The following is a 14,949-nucleotide window of genomic DNA, read 5'->3' as shown; positions in this document are numbered from 1 at the left end:
TGTACATGTGGTGCTGTTCCCACCACATGCCAGCTGTGGGCTTATAGTAGCTGCAGTGCAGGCCACTAGCCTCCTAACCTGAAGGGGCCTTGAGAGAATCACTGCGGAAAGGGACATTCCTTAGTCCTGGAAACCAGGGGGCAGTTTGGGGGGTGGAGGCTGCCCATCCCCTAGTTGGCGGCCAGCCATCTCCGCTGGGGTCCGGAGGGCCGAGGAGGGTCTTCCGAATACAGGGCTGCAAGGCCAGCTCTGAGGCAGAGGGGATTCTAACACACACTGGAGCAGAAAGACTGAGAGAGCCTTGCAGATGGCTGCCACAGGCAATACCTGGCAGGCAGACTCCTTGGGGGAGTTCAACCTTCTGCGACCTCGTGGTGGGCTCGCTGGCGAGCGCTCAAGCTCTGTCTGTCTCATGCACGAAGTCAGAGGCACAGATACGCCTGCGATAATCTCCAAGTTTTGCCAGGACAGTTTTATTTGACTCGGCCCTACAGGCTGACACCCCTCCTTCTCACCCCACCGCACATCTTACACACGCACGCCTGCACAGCTCAGATGTGGAGCAGAAACTGGAACTTAGGCAGTCAGGAACCTGCAGCCTTGCTGCTAACCAGGGCAGTAGCGAATGTACAGTCGGAGCTCGGCAAATAATTAATAGTAATGAAAACTGACGTTGTAAAAATTAAAGGGAGAGGGCTGATGGAAAGGAATTGGTTTGGTTGTCAGACCCCAGGCCTAAAGGGAAGCACATTGCTTTGGAGAATCTTTTAATTAATTCCAGAGTCTCCCTGTTCCTTCTCCGTCAAATGAGCTGAGTTCCTTTCCTGGGCAGGAGGCTCTGGTGTGGACGCAGGGAGGGATGGGGGAGAGCCGAATGGTTATCAGGGATCATCCCACCTCCATCCGGGAGCCTCCGGAATTTCCCCGCCCTCCCGGCAAAGAAAGCTCAAGGTGGGGGTGACCACGCAGTCTCGCCCGAAGAGGGGTTCGTTTTGTAAATGTACTTTTTACTACCTATGAATAAACCAGGAGGTCTACCTCATTCATAGCTAAAATAAAAATGGATCTCTACAGTCTGACCAAGTTCAGCCACTGAGCTGCAGCATTAACTTGTATTCTAACAAGATTAAAATATATTTGTCCTGGGGATTAGCATACTTAAGTCCCCTTTCCCTTTGGAGCGGTGGCAGGGTACTTTGATCTGCCTTGCGTGGCGAGAGCGCGGCTTGGGCCCAGCTATCCGACTGCCAAGTGTGAAATCGGCCTGATGTCATCCTCAGTCTTCATCTTTTACATCTTGCACCAGTTTAATTATATTTCCGCCACAAAGCTCCGGCGCCTCATTGCATATTCAAGTTTGACTAGGAAGCATTTTTTTTTTTTTTTAAAGGTGCAAATGAAACGCCCCTGTAGGGGGAAGGGAGGGAGCCGCACCTCGCGGTGCGGAGGCAGCCACCCGGCCCGGCCTGGGCTTGTCCCGGCGCCCTCACCTGTGTGGAAATGTGCATCCACCCAGCCAGCTCTGAGCTGGGCTGGGCGCCTCGCGGGGTTCCAGGCACAAGAGCCGTTGTTACCCCCACGCGTGGCGTCCGGGGCTGTGGGCTTGTGGCTCTGTGGGTCTGTATTACATTCATTCTCCCCTGGGGCTCGAAATCCACCGGGGCGCTCCCTTTGCTGCGTAAAAGCCGCCTTCTTCTCGGCGAGCTGACATGTCACCCAGGAATCGCCCACTTTGAGGCCCTGTGCAACCACCAAAAAGAAAAAAAAATTCGAGGGCACTCTCAGTGCCCCAAAGGGCCGTGTCTGGCTGACCTCTGACCACCTCGAAGGAATCAGAGTTGAACTCTGCATGCAGATGCCGAGTTCTGGCCCTCCAGCCCTTGGCGAATTCCCCGGAACTGCCGGGAAGGCCAGCCTGACCGCAGGACAGGCCTTGAGGCCCCAGGGGGGCACCTCCTAATACCTCCCGCCCTGGGCCACAAGGGCCTCCCAGGAGGCTTGTGCGGGGGCGGGCAGGGGGAGGGGACCCTGGCCAGGCTTCGGTCAGGGGCACCCCTGCAGGCACTCGTGTTGGGAGAGGAAGTAAACCCCCTGCAGGCATGGCTGGCTTTTGACCTTCACCCCAGGCTGCCAGGCTCTGTTGACACCCCACTGGACAGTGTCTCTGAGACTCTGCACTCTCCGGGGTCGCCAGTCTTTGGGTGTTTCTTCCCCAAGCCAGCCGGACAGAATAGAAATGCAGATGGGCTTCCTGAGCCTTTGAGAGCAGATTGGCCCTAGGCCACCTCGCCTCCTTGGACAGCCCCCTTTGTCCGAGGTCTCCCAGGGTTCCCCCCCCCGCCCCGGGTGGGGGTGCACGCAGGTGCAAACCCTAGGTAGACTGAGTTGAAACTCACTTTCTCCATGTGCAAAAACCAAGAGGCAGCCCTGATACTTTTTTTTAAAGGTCCAAATTTAGGACCATCTTTATTTTAAATCATCAGTCTTGTTGAAATGGGAGGTTAACAACATATCACTTCTTCAACTGAATGATATAATTATAAAATTATCTCCACATAATTAGCTCAGGATTATGTTTCATTCTGGTTAGCATGTAATCAAAGCCTGTTATGCTTTTAGCTGTAGGAACAGCAATTAATTTCAAAGGGGGTACTTAGACCCTTCACTATTTAGACAAAACAGCTCATTGCACCAGGAGCAGGCGGCTGGCTCTGGGAGGAAGAGTGGTCGTTGGGGTGGCTGTGATGCGCGGGTGGGGTGGGGTGCAGGGGGGACTCCCAGGCCTCCTCCCAGCCCCTGCCGTCTCACTGGGCACCCACCTCCTAGGCACCGCGTCCACCCATGTCTCCTGGTGACTGAGGCTCACTGCTCCGTGTGGTGATTATCAATTGGAATGGAGAAGGGAGTGGTGTGTGAAGTTGCTGAGCCTCCGTAGGAACCCAAGGCACAGTATCTTGCTCATTTTGTGGGGAAAGCCTGGGGGAAAGAGCCTGATACGAATGGGACTGCCTATGCTTTTGAGCCCTGTGATCACAAAGGGCACACCTAGCTGTGTTTGGAAGGAGAAGGGGCTCCTGATTCTAGAAAGTGCTGACGGGACTCCTGCGGCTCTCTGGTAGGAGTGCTCCCATCTCTGTTCCGCTTTTGACAGCCACGTGAATATTTCATCATCTCCCCCTTCCCCTCAGCCGTTATGTAGAGGCCGCCTGGCATGGCAGAAGTGCCGGCGGCGTTACCAAAGTCAGGCCCAGGGAGCTGAGTACAAGTTTCCCCTAAAGGAGGAGAGTGTGACTGCCCACCTAGCAAGCGCTGTTCTGTGCCACAGGCTTCTGTTCTTTTCCTCATAAACACCCCCTTGCAGGGAGCCTGTTAGGTAGCAATTCTTTCTGCCTGAGACATGAATGATTGGGCTTCAGGGCACAGGACTGCCTGTTCACAAAACTCAGCCCTTCCCTTGCCCCAAGTTTCTTTCAGTGAGAAGAAGTGCTGTTGTATAAGTATTTGCATGAAAAAATATGGAACTTCATATGCTGAGCCTGCACATGTCGGGAAACTCAGCCTAATGCTTTCTTAGCGGGCTTCAGTCTTGAGCCAAACAAATTTGCTGTTGCTCAGTAGCTAAGTCGTGTCCGACTCTTTGCCACCCCGTGGACTGTAGCCCACCAGGCTCCTCTGTCCATGGGATTCTCCAGGCAAGAATACTGGAGTGGGCTGCCATTTCCTTCTCCAGGAGATCTTCCTGACCCAGGGATCAAACCTGTGTCTATTGTAACTTCTGCACTGGCAGGCAGATTCTTTACCACTGAGCCACCAGGGAAGCCCTAAGAAACAGGTGTTTGGAAATCAACATGTCAGTCGTTCCTCCTAGAGACTGAAATCTGCCCAATTTAACCCAGAAGTTTTGGCACTGGGGGCGGGGCACAATCTGAGACTTAAAACTGACAGCCTCTGAATTACTTATCCAGGTACCTTTCTCACTCCACAGGAGTAAATTCTGCAAAAGGCTGCTGACCCTGCCGTGTCCCCCCACTTTCTGAACCCAAAGAAACGCAGCTTTCCGGATTCACATTTTGTTGGGGGGAAGTGTGAATCAAAATCCTCGGGAGAAAGTTGTGGCCTAAAGGGGAAACTCGGACGGACCCACCACGGCGGCTCCATGAGGCCGGAGAGCCCGGGCCGGAGTCCTGGCGAAGTTAGAGGGAGCTGCGAGGGGCGGCAGACCCCCGAAACGGGCAGCAACTCCTCGAGGCACGCCTGGCAGCTGGAGCCTGTGATTACCCATCCAGAGAGGAGAGAAAAGCAGGGAGGGGGGAGAAAGGGCAGTTAGCGGAGGGGGTAGGCCGGGGGAGGCGGAGGGCAAAGCCCGGCGCAGAGCCTGACAGTCCTCTCGCAGACAAAGGACTTGGCGGGAGGAGCGAACCCCGAACGCGCCGGCTGAAAGGCTCAGGCCGCGCGCTCGGACCGCGCGGCCAAGTTTCTCAGCGCGACAGATGGGGCCGCGCGCCCGCCCGGCCCAGCCCTCCAGACGGTCCGCGCCCGCGGTGACCCCCACCCGCCCTCTGCCCCACGGAGGACCCCCGGGCGGGGGCTGGGGCGGGCCCCTCCCGGCCGCGCTCCCCACTCGGGCCCCCTCTGCGGACGCGGTCCACTGAGGCCCCGTGCTCTTCTTCCCTCCCCGGGTGTCTCCGGGGAGACTGGGCTGGGGGTGGGGGCTCTCTGGGACGCCTTCCAGCCTGAGGGGGCGAAAAGGCGGCCGAGGAGGCAGGTCTCCGCCACTCTTTGTTCTGGGCAAAGCTCTAGGCTCGGCCCTGGAAGGAGGGGTGGGGAGGGACCGCCAATGGGGCGAGGCTGGGGCTCTGGTCCTAGCGTTCCCTGGGATGCGGGGCGCCTAGGGGGTCTGGGGACTCCCTCCCTCCGCCCAGAGGCGCTGCCGGGGCCTGGCGAGGGCTGGGGCCCAGCTCGGCAGGGCAGCAAGCTGGGCCACACCTGTTCCAGAGACTCTTGGGGCTCCCCACTGCCCCTGGGCTGGCCTAAGATGACGAGGTAGTCAGTCACCCCGATGGCTAAGCAGGAGGCTAACAACAACAATAACAACAATAATAATAACGCGGTCCTCGTCAGCCTCAGCAGCCAGGCCAGGCGTGCAGCGGACCACTCGATTAAATCTCATAATGAGGAGTCACTTTAATGACTATTATTACATTTCAGGCGATTTCAAGAATGGCTTTTTATTTGCTCTGAGCGGAGAGCATAAACAGAATGAACTATCTGAGATTAATAATGAAAGTATGAATGACCTACTCGGGCTTGCGCAGCCCCGCTCCCGTCGTGCGCCCTGGAGCTCAAGGCGCAGGCACCGCGCGCGCGCGCGCGGGTCTCCCCCCAGCAAAGGGCGGCCCACGGGGTCGCGGGACTCAGCGCAAAGCTAGGCCTGCCTTCGGCTGCCCCTCGCCCACCACCCAGCCCACCCCGCCCGCCTGCTCTTGAAGCCAGAGGCCTCGCCCTCGGCCCTGATAGGAGAGAGAAGCGAGCAGAAATGGGGTTCCCACCCCGAGGCCCGGCGCAGGGCTGCAGTGGGTGCCTGGAGGCGGCGCGGGGTGCCGGTTGGGGGTCAGTCTCCCCGGAGGCCTTGGGCGCCAGTCGCTATTAATCTCCCGGGGCATGGCAGCCCGGCCTGGCGAGCGGCAGGTTTTGGCAAAGCCGGGCCCTTCCTGGGGGCTCTTGGGGAGCTTCCCCGGGCCGGCAGAGACCGGAGAGGTCGGATATTAAACCAGCGGGAGACAGAATGACTTTTAGCCGAGACGGAGCGAGCAAACACGGCCTCGCATCCGGCCCCGCGCGGCCGGCAGGCGTATTTGCATATATAGTGTGTGATGTTTGCCGTATGCGTCACATGCCAGGGCACACTTGTGCCAAGCGGTCCAGAAACCCCAGCAATTTGCCCTTTTCAACAAAGGGAAAACAGGAACGATGAACCTTCTCGGAGATCAGACTGGTGGCGCACACTTTTGCCCCCTAAAGAAAGCCCTTGGCAGTCCACTTCCTGCGACCTTCGCTGGGCGGGTGTTGACCCTCAGATTCTGACTCCATCCTGAGGGTGGAGGCTCACTTATTCGACCCCACTGGGCAGCTGGAGGAAGGGCTGTCTAAACACCAAGGAATCCTGCTGGGTGTTTGGTCCTGCACCTTTGGGGGAGCATGTTCCACTGGCCTGGGGGGCTGTGACCGTCCATGCTCAGCTCTCAGGCCTCAGCCTAGTCTCTGCGCAGCTAAGGAGGCCTGGGGACACAGCCAACCGGAGGGTGGGGGCCATGCAGCTGCAAGCCGCAAGGACTTCCTTCCTAAAGGAACCCTGCCTGCTGCGGGGGTGACAGTCTGGTGGGGTCCAGGTGGGGCGTCACCGGTACTGCAGTCTGGATCCAGATCCGAGCTGGGCAGAGCTGTGGGGACCCAGGGGGAACTCAGTGGTGGCTGGACTTCACAAAGGGGCATCGCCTGCCCTGCAGCCTGACTCTGGTCTCCACTGTCTGTACTCAGTCGCTTTGTTGTGTCCAACTCTCTGCGACCCCACGGACTGTAGCCCGCCAGGCTCCTCTGTCCATGGGATTCTCCAGGCAAGAATACTGGAGTGGGTAGCCATTCCCTTCTCCACGGGATCTTCCCCACCCAGGGATGGAACCTGTGTCTCTTGTCTTGCATTGGCAGGCAGATTGTTTACCACTGTGCAACCAGGGAAGTCCAGCTCCTAGTGAAAGTGGCTGGTGTGCTGAAGTGGCTCTCCATGAGTTATGAGAGAATTTAAAAACATGTAATAAACATAGGAGCAAAACCAGAATCTCAGCGTTTGGAAGGTCTGAGAGTTCATTTAGTCCAATTTCTTACTGGAAGAGGGGGAAAAAAGCAAAAGCAAAACTTATGCCACTGTAGGCCTAGTGTCTGCTTGCACACCTCTGAGGATGGGGAGCTCATTACCTTACAAAACCATACATTGCCCCTTAACAGCCCTATGATTTGCCAGTGGGACGAAAGACAAAAACTAAAAATGATTGCTGCATGTGGCTATGTGACCTTTTTATTAAAAGGAAGGAGAGGCCAATCAGGTAACAGAAGTTGGGCTAGTGTGGTTTTGTCTTTAGGAACCCCCAGCTCTGCACAGGGGCACAGTGGTGGCTAAGGAAGACGTGGTCCTGCCCCATTAATGCTCCTGGGACCAGGCAGTGGGACCAGGCTCCAGAGCCTCTGCAGCAAGACCCCAGAACGTGTCTTTGCAGAACCCGGGAGCAGCTCAGCTCCTGCCTGGAGGCCCAGCGTCCTTCCCCTTGGGAATCCTGTGTGGAACGGAAATGCCTAAAAGGTCGGTCGCCTTGGGAACAGACGACCCTCTCTAGTCTCTGAGCTCCTTTTACTGGGAGAAGAAAACTGTAGCCAAGAGAGTTTGGAAATAGAGCAGTGGGGTTCACAGGGCCACGTCGGCTGTCCTCTGAGGCCAGGTGAGTTGCAGGTCCCAAGGTCAAAACTCCCATCCACTTCCGGTCCTTTCCCTGCATCTGCCTTGGGATGCCGTCAGTCCGTCAGTCCGTGCTCTGGGGAAAAAGACAACAACCCAACATACAGGAGGAGAGCCTCTTTGCCACAGGTCAAGTGAGAGCTCCTCTCCCCAGGGGCTGAGTGCCTCTGTCCGGGAGCAGCCAGGGCCAGAGACCTGTTGTGTTCTGCAGGATTTTAAATATTTATTCAAAGAAAAAGCACCGGACTTTGGAACACTTCCTTCTGGTAAAGAAACGTGTACTTAAATTCCTTTGGTTGTTCTGTACTCATACAGGAGACATCCAAAGTGTCTTCATTATTAAAAAAAAAATTATGCCTCTGGCTACAAAGGTAGGCGTGTGCACACCCGCCGTGGAGGGAGAGATCTGAGCATCTGAGCACCACGGCAGGTCAGCTGGGCTCAGAAACACACTTAAAAAAAAAAACCTACTCATTCCATCTTGGACAACTGATATTTTACAATAAAGTGTTTTTTTTTATTTAATGTAACTTTCAAGAATTTCAACACACAAAAATGCAGGGGAAATGTTCACAATTTTGATAACCACAGTCGTAAATAGAAACATTCATTTCTTATAAGATTATAAATATTTGCTACTGGGACTGTAAAATGCACATGTGTAATAAACTAAAAAATAAAAATAAAAAAATAAAAACCCCAAAACTTTGCTTCCTGCTAAAAAGGCATATCATTTCATTGAGTTTCCTAAGCAGCAGATGGTTATTCACAGAATTTTAAATTACAACTTTTGCTTTTATAGTTTTTTTTTTTCTTAAAAAAAAAAAAAACAGGTTTACGCTAGTATGTACAAACTGAAACTATTATCGCAGTGAAATAAAGAGGTTTAAGGCAAAGAGAGAAGTTCACCCTCAGTCCTCAGGGCAGGGCCCGAGGGACCCCCCCTAGGCTGTCCCGGCACAGACGGACATTTGGACACAATTCTTTTTCCATACAATAAACAGAAGACAGTGTGGGGCTACAGATAAAGATATAGATAATGTGTTCGTTTATATATATGTACTTGGTGGGGATATATTGAATATATTTCATTTACACTGTACCACACTTCAAAAAATAAAATGTATATTTAAAAAAAAAAAAAAGAAAAAAGACAAAAAGAGATAAGAAATGATTATTTACACATTTTCTTCTTTCCTCTAGATCCTGGAGAATTCTGAGTTCCTTTAAAAGTCAAGGTAGCCACATGTTCTAGAACTGTGGACTCTTACACGTCTGTGTGTATATAAGCACACACACAGATATATGTACACATGCACACACATATTTACCATGAAAGAATGCTCTCTATAGCAGAAGCGGCCACTTTAAAAACAGAAAAAAAGAAAAGAAAGTGAAGAAAAAGGAAAGAGGGAAACCGCCAGCTCCTTCTCCAGGACTCCACAGCCCCGGAGGCAAGCCCAGCAGACCTTGGCTGCGTTTCTGGGGCCCCCTGGGCATTGCCTGGGCAGCTGATGGAGCCGCAGGAGAGCTTCTGGGCCCAGGTCTGGAGGGACAGGGCGGCCCCGAAGCCTGTGGGCCTCCAGCCACAGGCGCCCTGAGCCTCGGAGGAGCGGAGCCAGAGGTGGGACAGTCTGGCGCTGGAGGCAGGCGGCTGGACAGGGGACAACGACGCAGATGCAGACGGAAGGATGCAGGGAGGCACGGGCCAGGCCTCAGCGAGGAGGAGACAGGGAGGGAAGGCAGGAAGAGGGGAGGAGGGGAGCTGGCGCGCCCGGCCCAGGCAGCCCCGGGGAGCAGGGCACCGGACCAAGGCCCAGCCGCCCCTTCCCTGCGGTGGCAGTGGCGGGCCTGGGCATGCGGACCCTCCTGCCGGCCTCATCAAGCCCACACAAACAAAGTGGAAGAACTCAGGACCAAGTAGGAGCTATTTATTCGGTTCACAGTCGTGTGAAATGCAGCAATAAAAATCTTTGGACTTCAGCAAGTTGTTTTAATTTTTTCTTCTTTTGAAATTAAAAAAAAAAGTGTCCGATGTCCCATAATGGAACTTAGGGGATTAAAAAAGATGAAACCCTAAGTAGCCCCCTTTGCAAAAAACAAAAACAAAACCCAACATAAAGTTAGCATAATCTCATAAACATAAAAAAACTCAAAAAATATTTTATAGTCAGATATTTTGGATTTTACACCTCCTGTAAATTATATATACATAGAATATTGCAGAACCATAGCTAATACACGATATCTTCACTATTAATGCTGGTATAATCTTTATACACTGGCCCTTGATTTCTGATTTTAAATTATTGCATCATGTAGCCAGGGTGGGCTGGGACGGGGCACCCGCCCGCCTGCCCTACTCGCTGTCCGACTTGCCCTCCTTGGCTGTGGTGGAGTGGTTGTACAGGCCCTGCGCCATGAGGTGCACGGCCAGCGTGTTCTTGCTGCCCGTGGCCTTCTTGATCTTGGCGCGCTTGTTCTGGAACCAGATCTTGATCTGCGACTCGTTGAGGCTGAGCTCCTGCGCCAGGCTCTGGCGCCGCTGCTCCGTCAGGTACCTGTTGGTCTGGAACTCGGCCTTGAGCCGCTGCAGCTGCTCTGCCGTGAAGGCCGTGCGGGGCCGCTTGTCTTCTTTGTTGGGGTTCTTCTTCTTTGGTTTGCGAGATCTGGGACCTGGGGGGGGCACAGTGGACACAGAGAGCGCGGGTTAGGAGGGCTCCGGCGGCCTGCACGCTGGAGGTGGGGGGGCTGCCACCCCGCACAGGAGGCTGCCCCAGCCAGTGGCGGCTGGAGGAAAGCAGGGCTGGGTTTGGGGTGGGCCAGGGCGGAGCTCTTGTGGAGGGGGCGGGGAGGGGGGCCAGGAAGTCTGCAGGAGCGGTGGGCTTGGGGGTTGGGGGTAAAGGGCAGGCTTAACGGAAAAGTCAGGACAGCAAAAACCCCAAAACTCTGTGGCCAGGCCTTTTCAAGTCTTTCCTGAGGTTCTGTCCACGAATGGGGACAGGATGGGGTGGCTGCAGGGAGAGAGATGAGCGGGACAGACTGGAGGAGGGGTTGGGGCAGTCAGAGTAGCAGGAAGAGCCCCGCGGGTGCAGGGGGGTCTCCCCACTGGTCCAGGGCCCGGGAGCCAGCCTCAGGTGGGTGCTGAGAACAGGAGGGGTCTGCCTCCCCCAGCCGGCCCTGTGGGCCCACGTCTATCCTTTCCTTTAAGGGGAAGGAGCAGGAGCTTCCCACCCTTCACCCCACCAGGTCTCCCCTCAGCCCCCTGTCCAGGAGAGGGGACACGCTGCTGCCAGCCCAGGAGCTGAGGAGGCCACGGGGGACCCTGCTGACCTTGGGCAGAAGGTTCACACTTCTCACCGACCCACAGGACGTGAGGTTGGTGCTGGACGGTGGCGCTGGGGATCCTAGGGCCCCGGCAACGGAAAGGGCCTGAGAAAGGCAACCAAGTGTTGCCTTTTTCTGGGTTTCCGAATGTCAGATGGGGCAAGGGGGTCAGAGAGGGAAGAGGCCTTTGCAGGAGGGGGTGGTGGCTGCAGGTCTGTGAAGTGTGTGAAGTCATGCTGGGGGCTGGCTCCTGCTTCTTCCGAGGAGCCCTGGCTGAGAGGCTGGAGAAGGCTAGAACACCCAGGTCCCCACCTCTCGCCCTACCGGACTCTTCGGGATGAAGCCCAGGGGAAAGATGGGGTGGGGGTTGGATAGGGGGCACTCTGACCAGGAGGGTGGATCATCACCCAGGCCTTCCCTAGCTAGGGATCTGGGGCGGTCCGCAGACCCAGGAGGCCCGGGGAACCCCCTCCTCAGCCCACCGAGCCTTGCGCTGTCTCCAGGAGCCACGATGGGAAAAGGAGGGCAGAGCCCGGTGGAGAGCGGGCACCGGACTGTTCGGCTCAAGCCCCGAGTCTTCAAGATTGGAAGCACACTCAGGCACACATCCACCCGGGCGCATCGCGCCCCCCGCCCCCACCGCGCCCACACTCGCTCACACGCCGAGGTGGCCGGCTCCTCGCCTGCTGCAGCCTGGCTTTTTCCCGGAGGGTGCGGATTCGGGGCGGCTGCCCGCGTCCCGGGGGCGCCGCGCGAGGCGGGCAGAGGGCGGCCCTGCGAGGCCTCTACAGGCCCGGCGGAGGCCCCCACCGCGGCCTCGCGCGGCGCAGCCCGCCCGTTGTTCCCACCCCCAAACTCCCCCGGTCCCGGGGCGCTCCCACACGCCAATCAGCCCACAAAAGGCCCGGGCCACTTTATGGAAAGGAAATCTCCCTAAAATCAGAGATTTTAGTTCCTTTTCCTTCTTGATTTTCGTTCAAAACGCAAACACTTAAAAGAGTCTCGGAAAGACCAAATCTCCGCAAACAAAACAAAACAAAACAAAACTCTGCGTCGCTGCTTTCGTAAACGCCCGGAAACACACATCTTATCTTACGGGGCTTTTTTTTCTAAAGTCCAGGAAAACCAGCCACTGAGCCAGGCCCGACCTCCGGGCTTCCCCCGGCCTCTGGGGCCTGGCGCGGCCGCGACTCCCGCGCCGCACAAAGCCGGGCCTCGGCTCCTCGCCGGCCGCATTGTGAGCCTATATGTTAATTAAATATTAACAAAGGAGAGAGGCGAGAACAATGGAGCAAATTTCAGATCTAGCTGGAGAAATTGGGGTTTCATCAGAGATACACACAGACCGTTTCTGCGGGCAGGCGACCAGGGGGTGACTTAGTCGCGCTGTGAACTGTGTAAAAGACCCCCGCAAAACCGTTGAGGGTTCGGGGGAAAAGGGGGGTCCGGTCTGCGCGGCCGGCTCGGGGACAAACGGAGTCTGCGCTTAATGGCGGTTCGCAGCCGCAGACCCTCATTTACTGCGGCTCATGCTTCTATAGGGACGTGGACTCAGCTTTTAAAAATCCCGGGTCTATGAAAAAGACGCCCAGAAGCTCTGCACACCCTCACCAGCTCCCCCGCGCACTTCCTCTGAAATCTGCTCCTTTCCTACCCAGGAAACTCGGTAAAGGTCCAGTCTATCTGGGAACAGCAGGCTTTCCTCCTCCAAGCTGTGTGCGCACCTCTTGGCAAATAAAACGAGGCACAGGGCGTAGGGCTCCTCTGTCTGCCTTCCTTCCCTCTGCGGATCCCTCCACCAGCCTCTGCTCAACCTCAGCTGAGGACGACCAGCCGAGCCTCGCTTTCTTCCCCGGACACCTCTGGGAAACTGGGGTGGCAGGATGAGTCTAGGTATCGATCGGGGCGGGCTGGGCGTAGGTCCGGGTCTGGACCGAGTTGGAAGAACAAGCGAGGGTGTGCGCTTCCGGGCCTGTTTTCCAGCCATCCCCGTTCCCACCAAATAAACTCCGGCCAAGGCAGGGATACGCTAGGGGCTAGGAGAGGCCCCCAAAAGCAAGGGAGAAGAGAGGTCCTGGTATTGCTCGCCGTTCTAAGAAATCTGTAGCCCCGAGTGAATCAACCCTGCCCCTCTCTCCGCCTGGCCGTGGCCCGGGTCAGCGTCGGCCGCACACAATGTCGCTGTGTGCGCGTCTTTGTGTTGGGGGCGAGGGATGCTTGTGTCTTCTTCCTCCCGGTAAGTTCCCGCCCCAGCATTGCCCCCGCAACCCCGCGGGCCTCCCCACGGCGGGCCGGGACACGGGTCCCCAGGGCTCACCTGAAGAAGGTCGGTCCGAGTAGCGCGTGCAGTATACCCAAGCCGGCCAGAGCATGGGCTGCGCGCCCAGGTTGGCGCTGGCCTGCGAACTGTCCGAGTCTGAGCTCACCGACAGGTCGCCGCCGCCCAAGCCGCGGGCCTTGAGCGCCCCGTCTAGGGGACCCCCGGGGTCTCCGCCTTTCTTGGCGCCGCTGTGCAGTGAGAGCGCCTTGGAGCCGCCTTCGCCGTCACCCGGAGAGTCGCTACCGCCACCGCCGGGCAGCGGCCCGCCCGCCCCAGGCGCCCCGGGCGCGTTCTGCCGGGGCTCCCGGCCCGACCCCAGGAGCTGCTCCGCGCCGCCCGCGCCGCCGCCTCCCTCCACGCCGCCTTCGCCGCCTGCCCCGGCGCCTCTGCCTCCTCCGGTTCCGGGACAGCACGTCCCCGCGTCCTTTCTACGGCCAAACTCGGGCCGCAGGATGTTGTCGATGAAGAAGTTGGTGATGCGGTGTGGGTGCTGGTAGTTGCCCGGCGCCTGCAGAACCGCAGGCAGCATCAGAGCCCGCCGGCGGCCAGTGTCCGGGTCGCCCGGGCTGCCGGCGCCGCCGCTGGGGCTGGATTCCGGCGGCTGCTGCCCCTCCGCCGCCGCCGCTTCGCTGGGCTTGGGGTCATTCTCCTCCATGCTGCTCGCAACAAATCCCGAGTCGGTTCTCCGGGGAGACCAGTCAGCCTTCCGCTCCTCCGCTCCGCACGCGGAGACTCCCGAGGCCGGCCGGTGTCCCTTCCCCGCCGACTCTCCCGAGGGCGAGCGCGGCGGCCGCAGCCAGGGCTGACGTCCTACACGTCTCCAGCCGCGCTCAGAGCCGAAGCCACGTTCCGATCCACGAGTTGAGTTAGAAAATACCAAGAGTCGCCCCGCGCCCAGACGCCGGGAGATTCAAAACAGTGCGGTCCGAGTCTTCGCAGCGCACCCAGGAGCTAGACGGTCACAAGGGTCCGGCGCGGACCCGGGGCGCCTCGGGGTTCCGCGCGCCTCTCGACGTCCGGCTGCCTCCGGCTCCGGCGCCGCCGCCGCCCGGCCGCCCGGGGCTGGAGCTCCGCGCATGCAGGCAGCGCGCTCGCCTGCGCTCACGCCCGCCGGAGCCTGCTCGGGCCAACGCCGCCGCCGCCGCCGCCCGGCCGCCCCCGCCCGCGCGCCCCAGCCGGCCCTCTAGGGTGCGGGGCGCGAGCGGTCAGCGCGCCCGCCGCCGCCAGCACGCACATGGAGGCCCAAGGGCCCGCGATGCGCTCGGCCGGCCTCCGGGCCCCTGCGCGCGGCCACCGCCCCGCCGCGGGCCGGGGCGCCCCCGCCGAGCCCCGCCGAGCCCCGCGGCCCGAGTCGCATGGGTGAGCGGCGGGCCGGGCCGGGCCGGGCCGGACCGGGCTGGGCCGCCCGCGTTCCCTCGCCGTCCGCGCGCCCTCGCGCCTAGGCCTCCGCGCGGCCAGGAAATTTCCAGGCCACTCGGCGCAACCCGAGACACTCGGACTCTGGATTTTTGTTCTTATTTTTAACCGAGCCCCCTCGAGTGACGTCGCGGGCCGGTCTCCTGGACACGTGCCTCGGGCCAATGGTCGTGGCGCCGCGCGCCCACGTGACCAGCTCGGTGACAGCGGCCTCCCGCCGCCCCGCCCCCCCTTAAAGGGGCCGCGTCCCTGCGCTCCGGGTGCGGAGCCTGGACCCGCGAGACCGCCGCCGCGTCCTCTGCGCGCGCGCGCGCGCGCGCGTTTTCCCCGCGGCTTCTCGGCGATCTGAGAAACGCCCGCGACAGCTCCGCCGGGTCGC

The 14,949-nt window shown here is 58.4% G+C and overlaps 1 protein-coding gene across 1 annotated transcript; it reads right to left on the bottom strand.

The window, feature by feature from the left end:
* Positions 1 to 8,039: 8,039 nt before the first annotated feature.
* Positions 8,040 to 14,598, bottom strand: EN2 (engrailed homeobox 2). Its single transcript, XM_005905483.3, has 2 exons — positions 13,152 to 14,598; positions 8,040 to 10,183 (listed from the first exon to the last, which is right to left on the bottom strand). Exons 1-2 carry the CDS (start codon positions 13,807 to 13,809, stop codon positions 9,867 to 9,869), a joined length of 975 nt encoding a protein of 324 aa, XP_005905545.2. The 5' UTR covers positions 13,810 to 14,598; the 3' UTR covers positions 8,040 to 9,866.
* Between the last annotated feature and the right edge of the window lie 351 nt (positions 14,599 to 14,949).

This window comes from Bos mutus, chromosome 4, assembly GCF_027580195.1.
Source record: "Bos mutus isolate GX-2022 chromosome 4, NWIPB_WYAK_1.1, whole genome shotgun sequence".
Classification (NCBI taxonomy): Eukaryota; Metazoa; Chordata; class Mammalia; order Artiodactyla; family Bovidae; genus Bos; species Bos mutus.
Note: the sequence above shows the minus strand (reverse complement) of the source record. Positions and strands in the feature narration are given on the sequence as shown.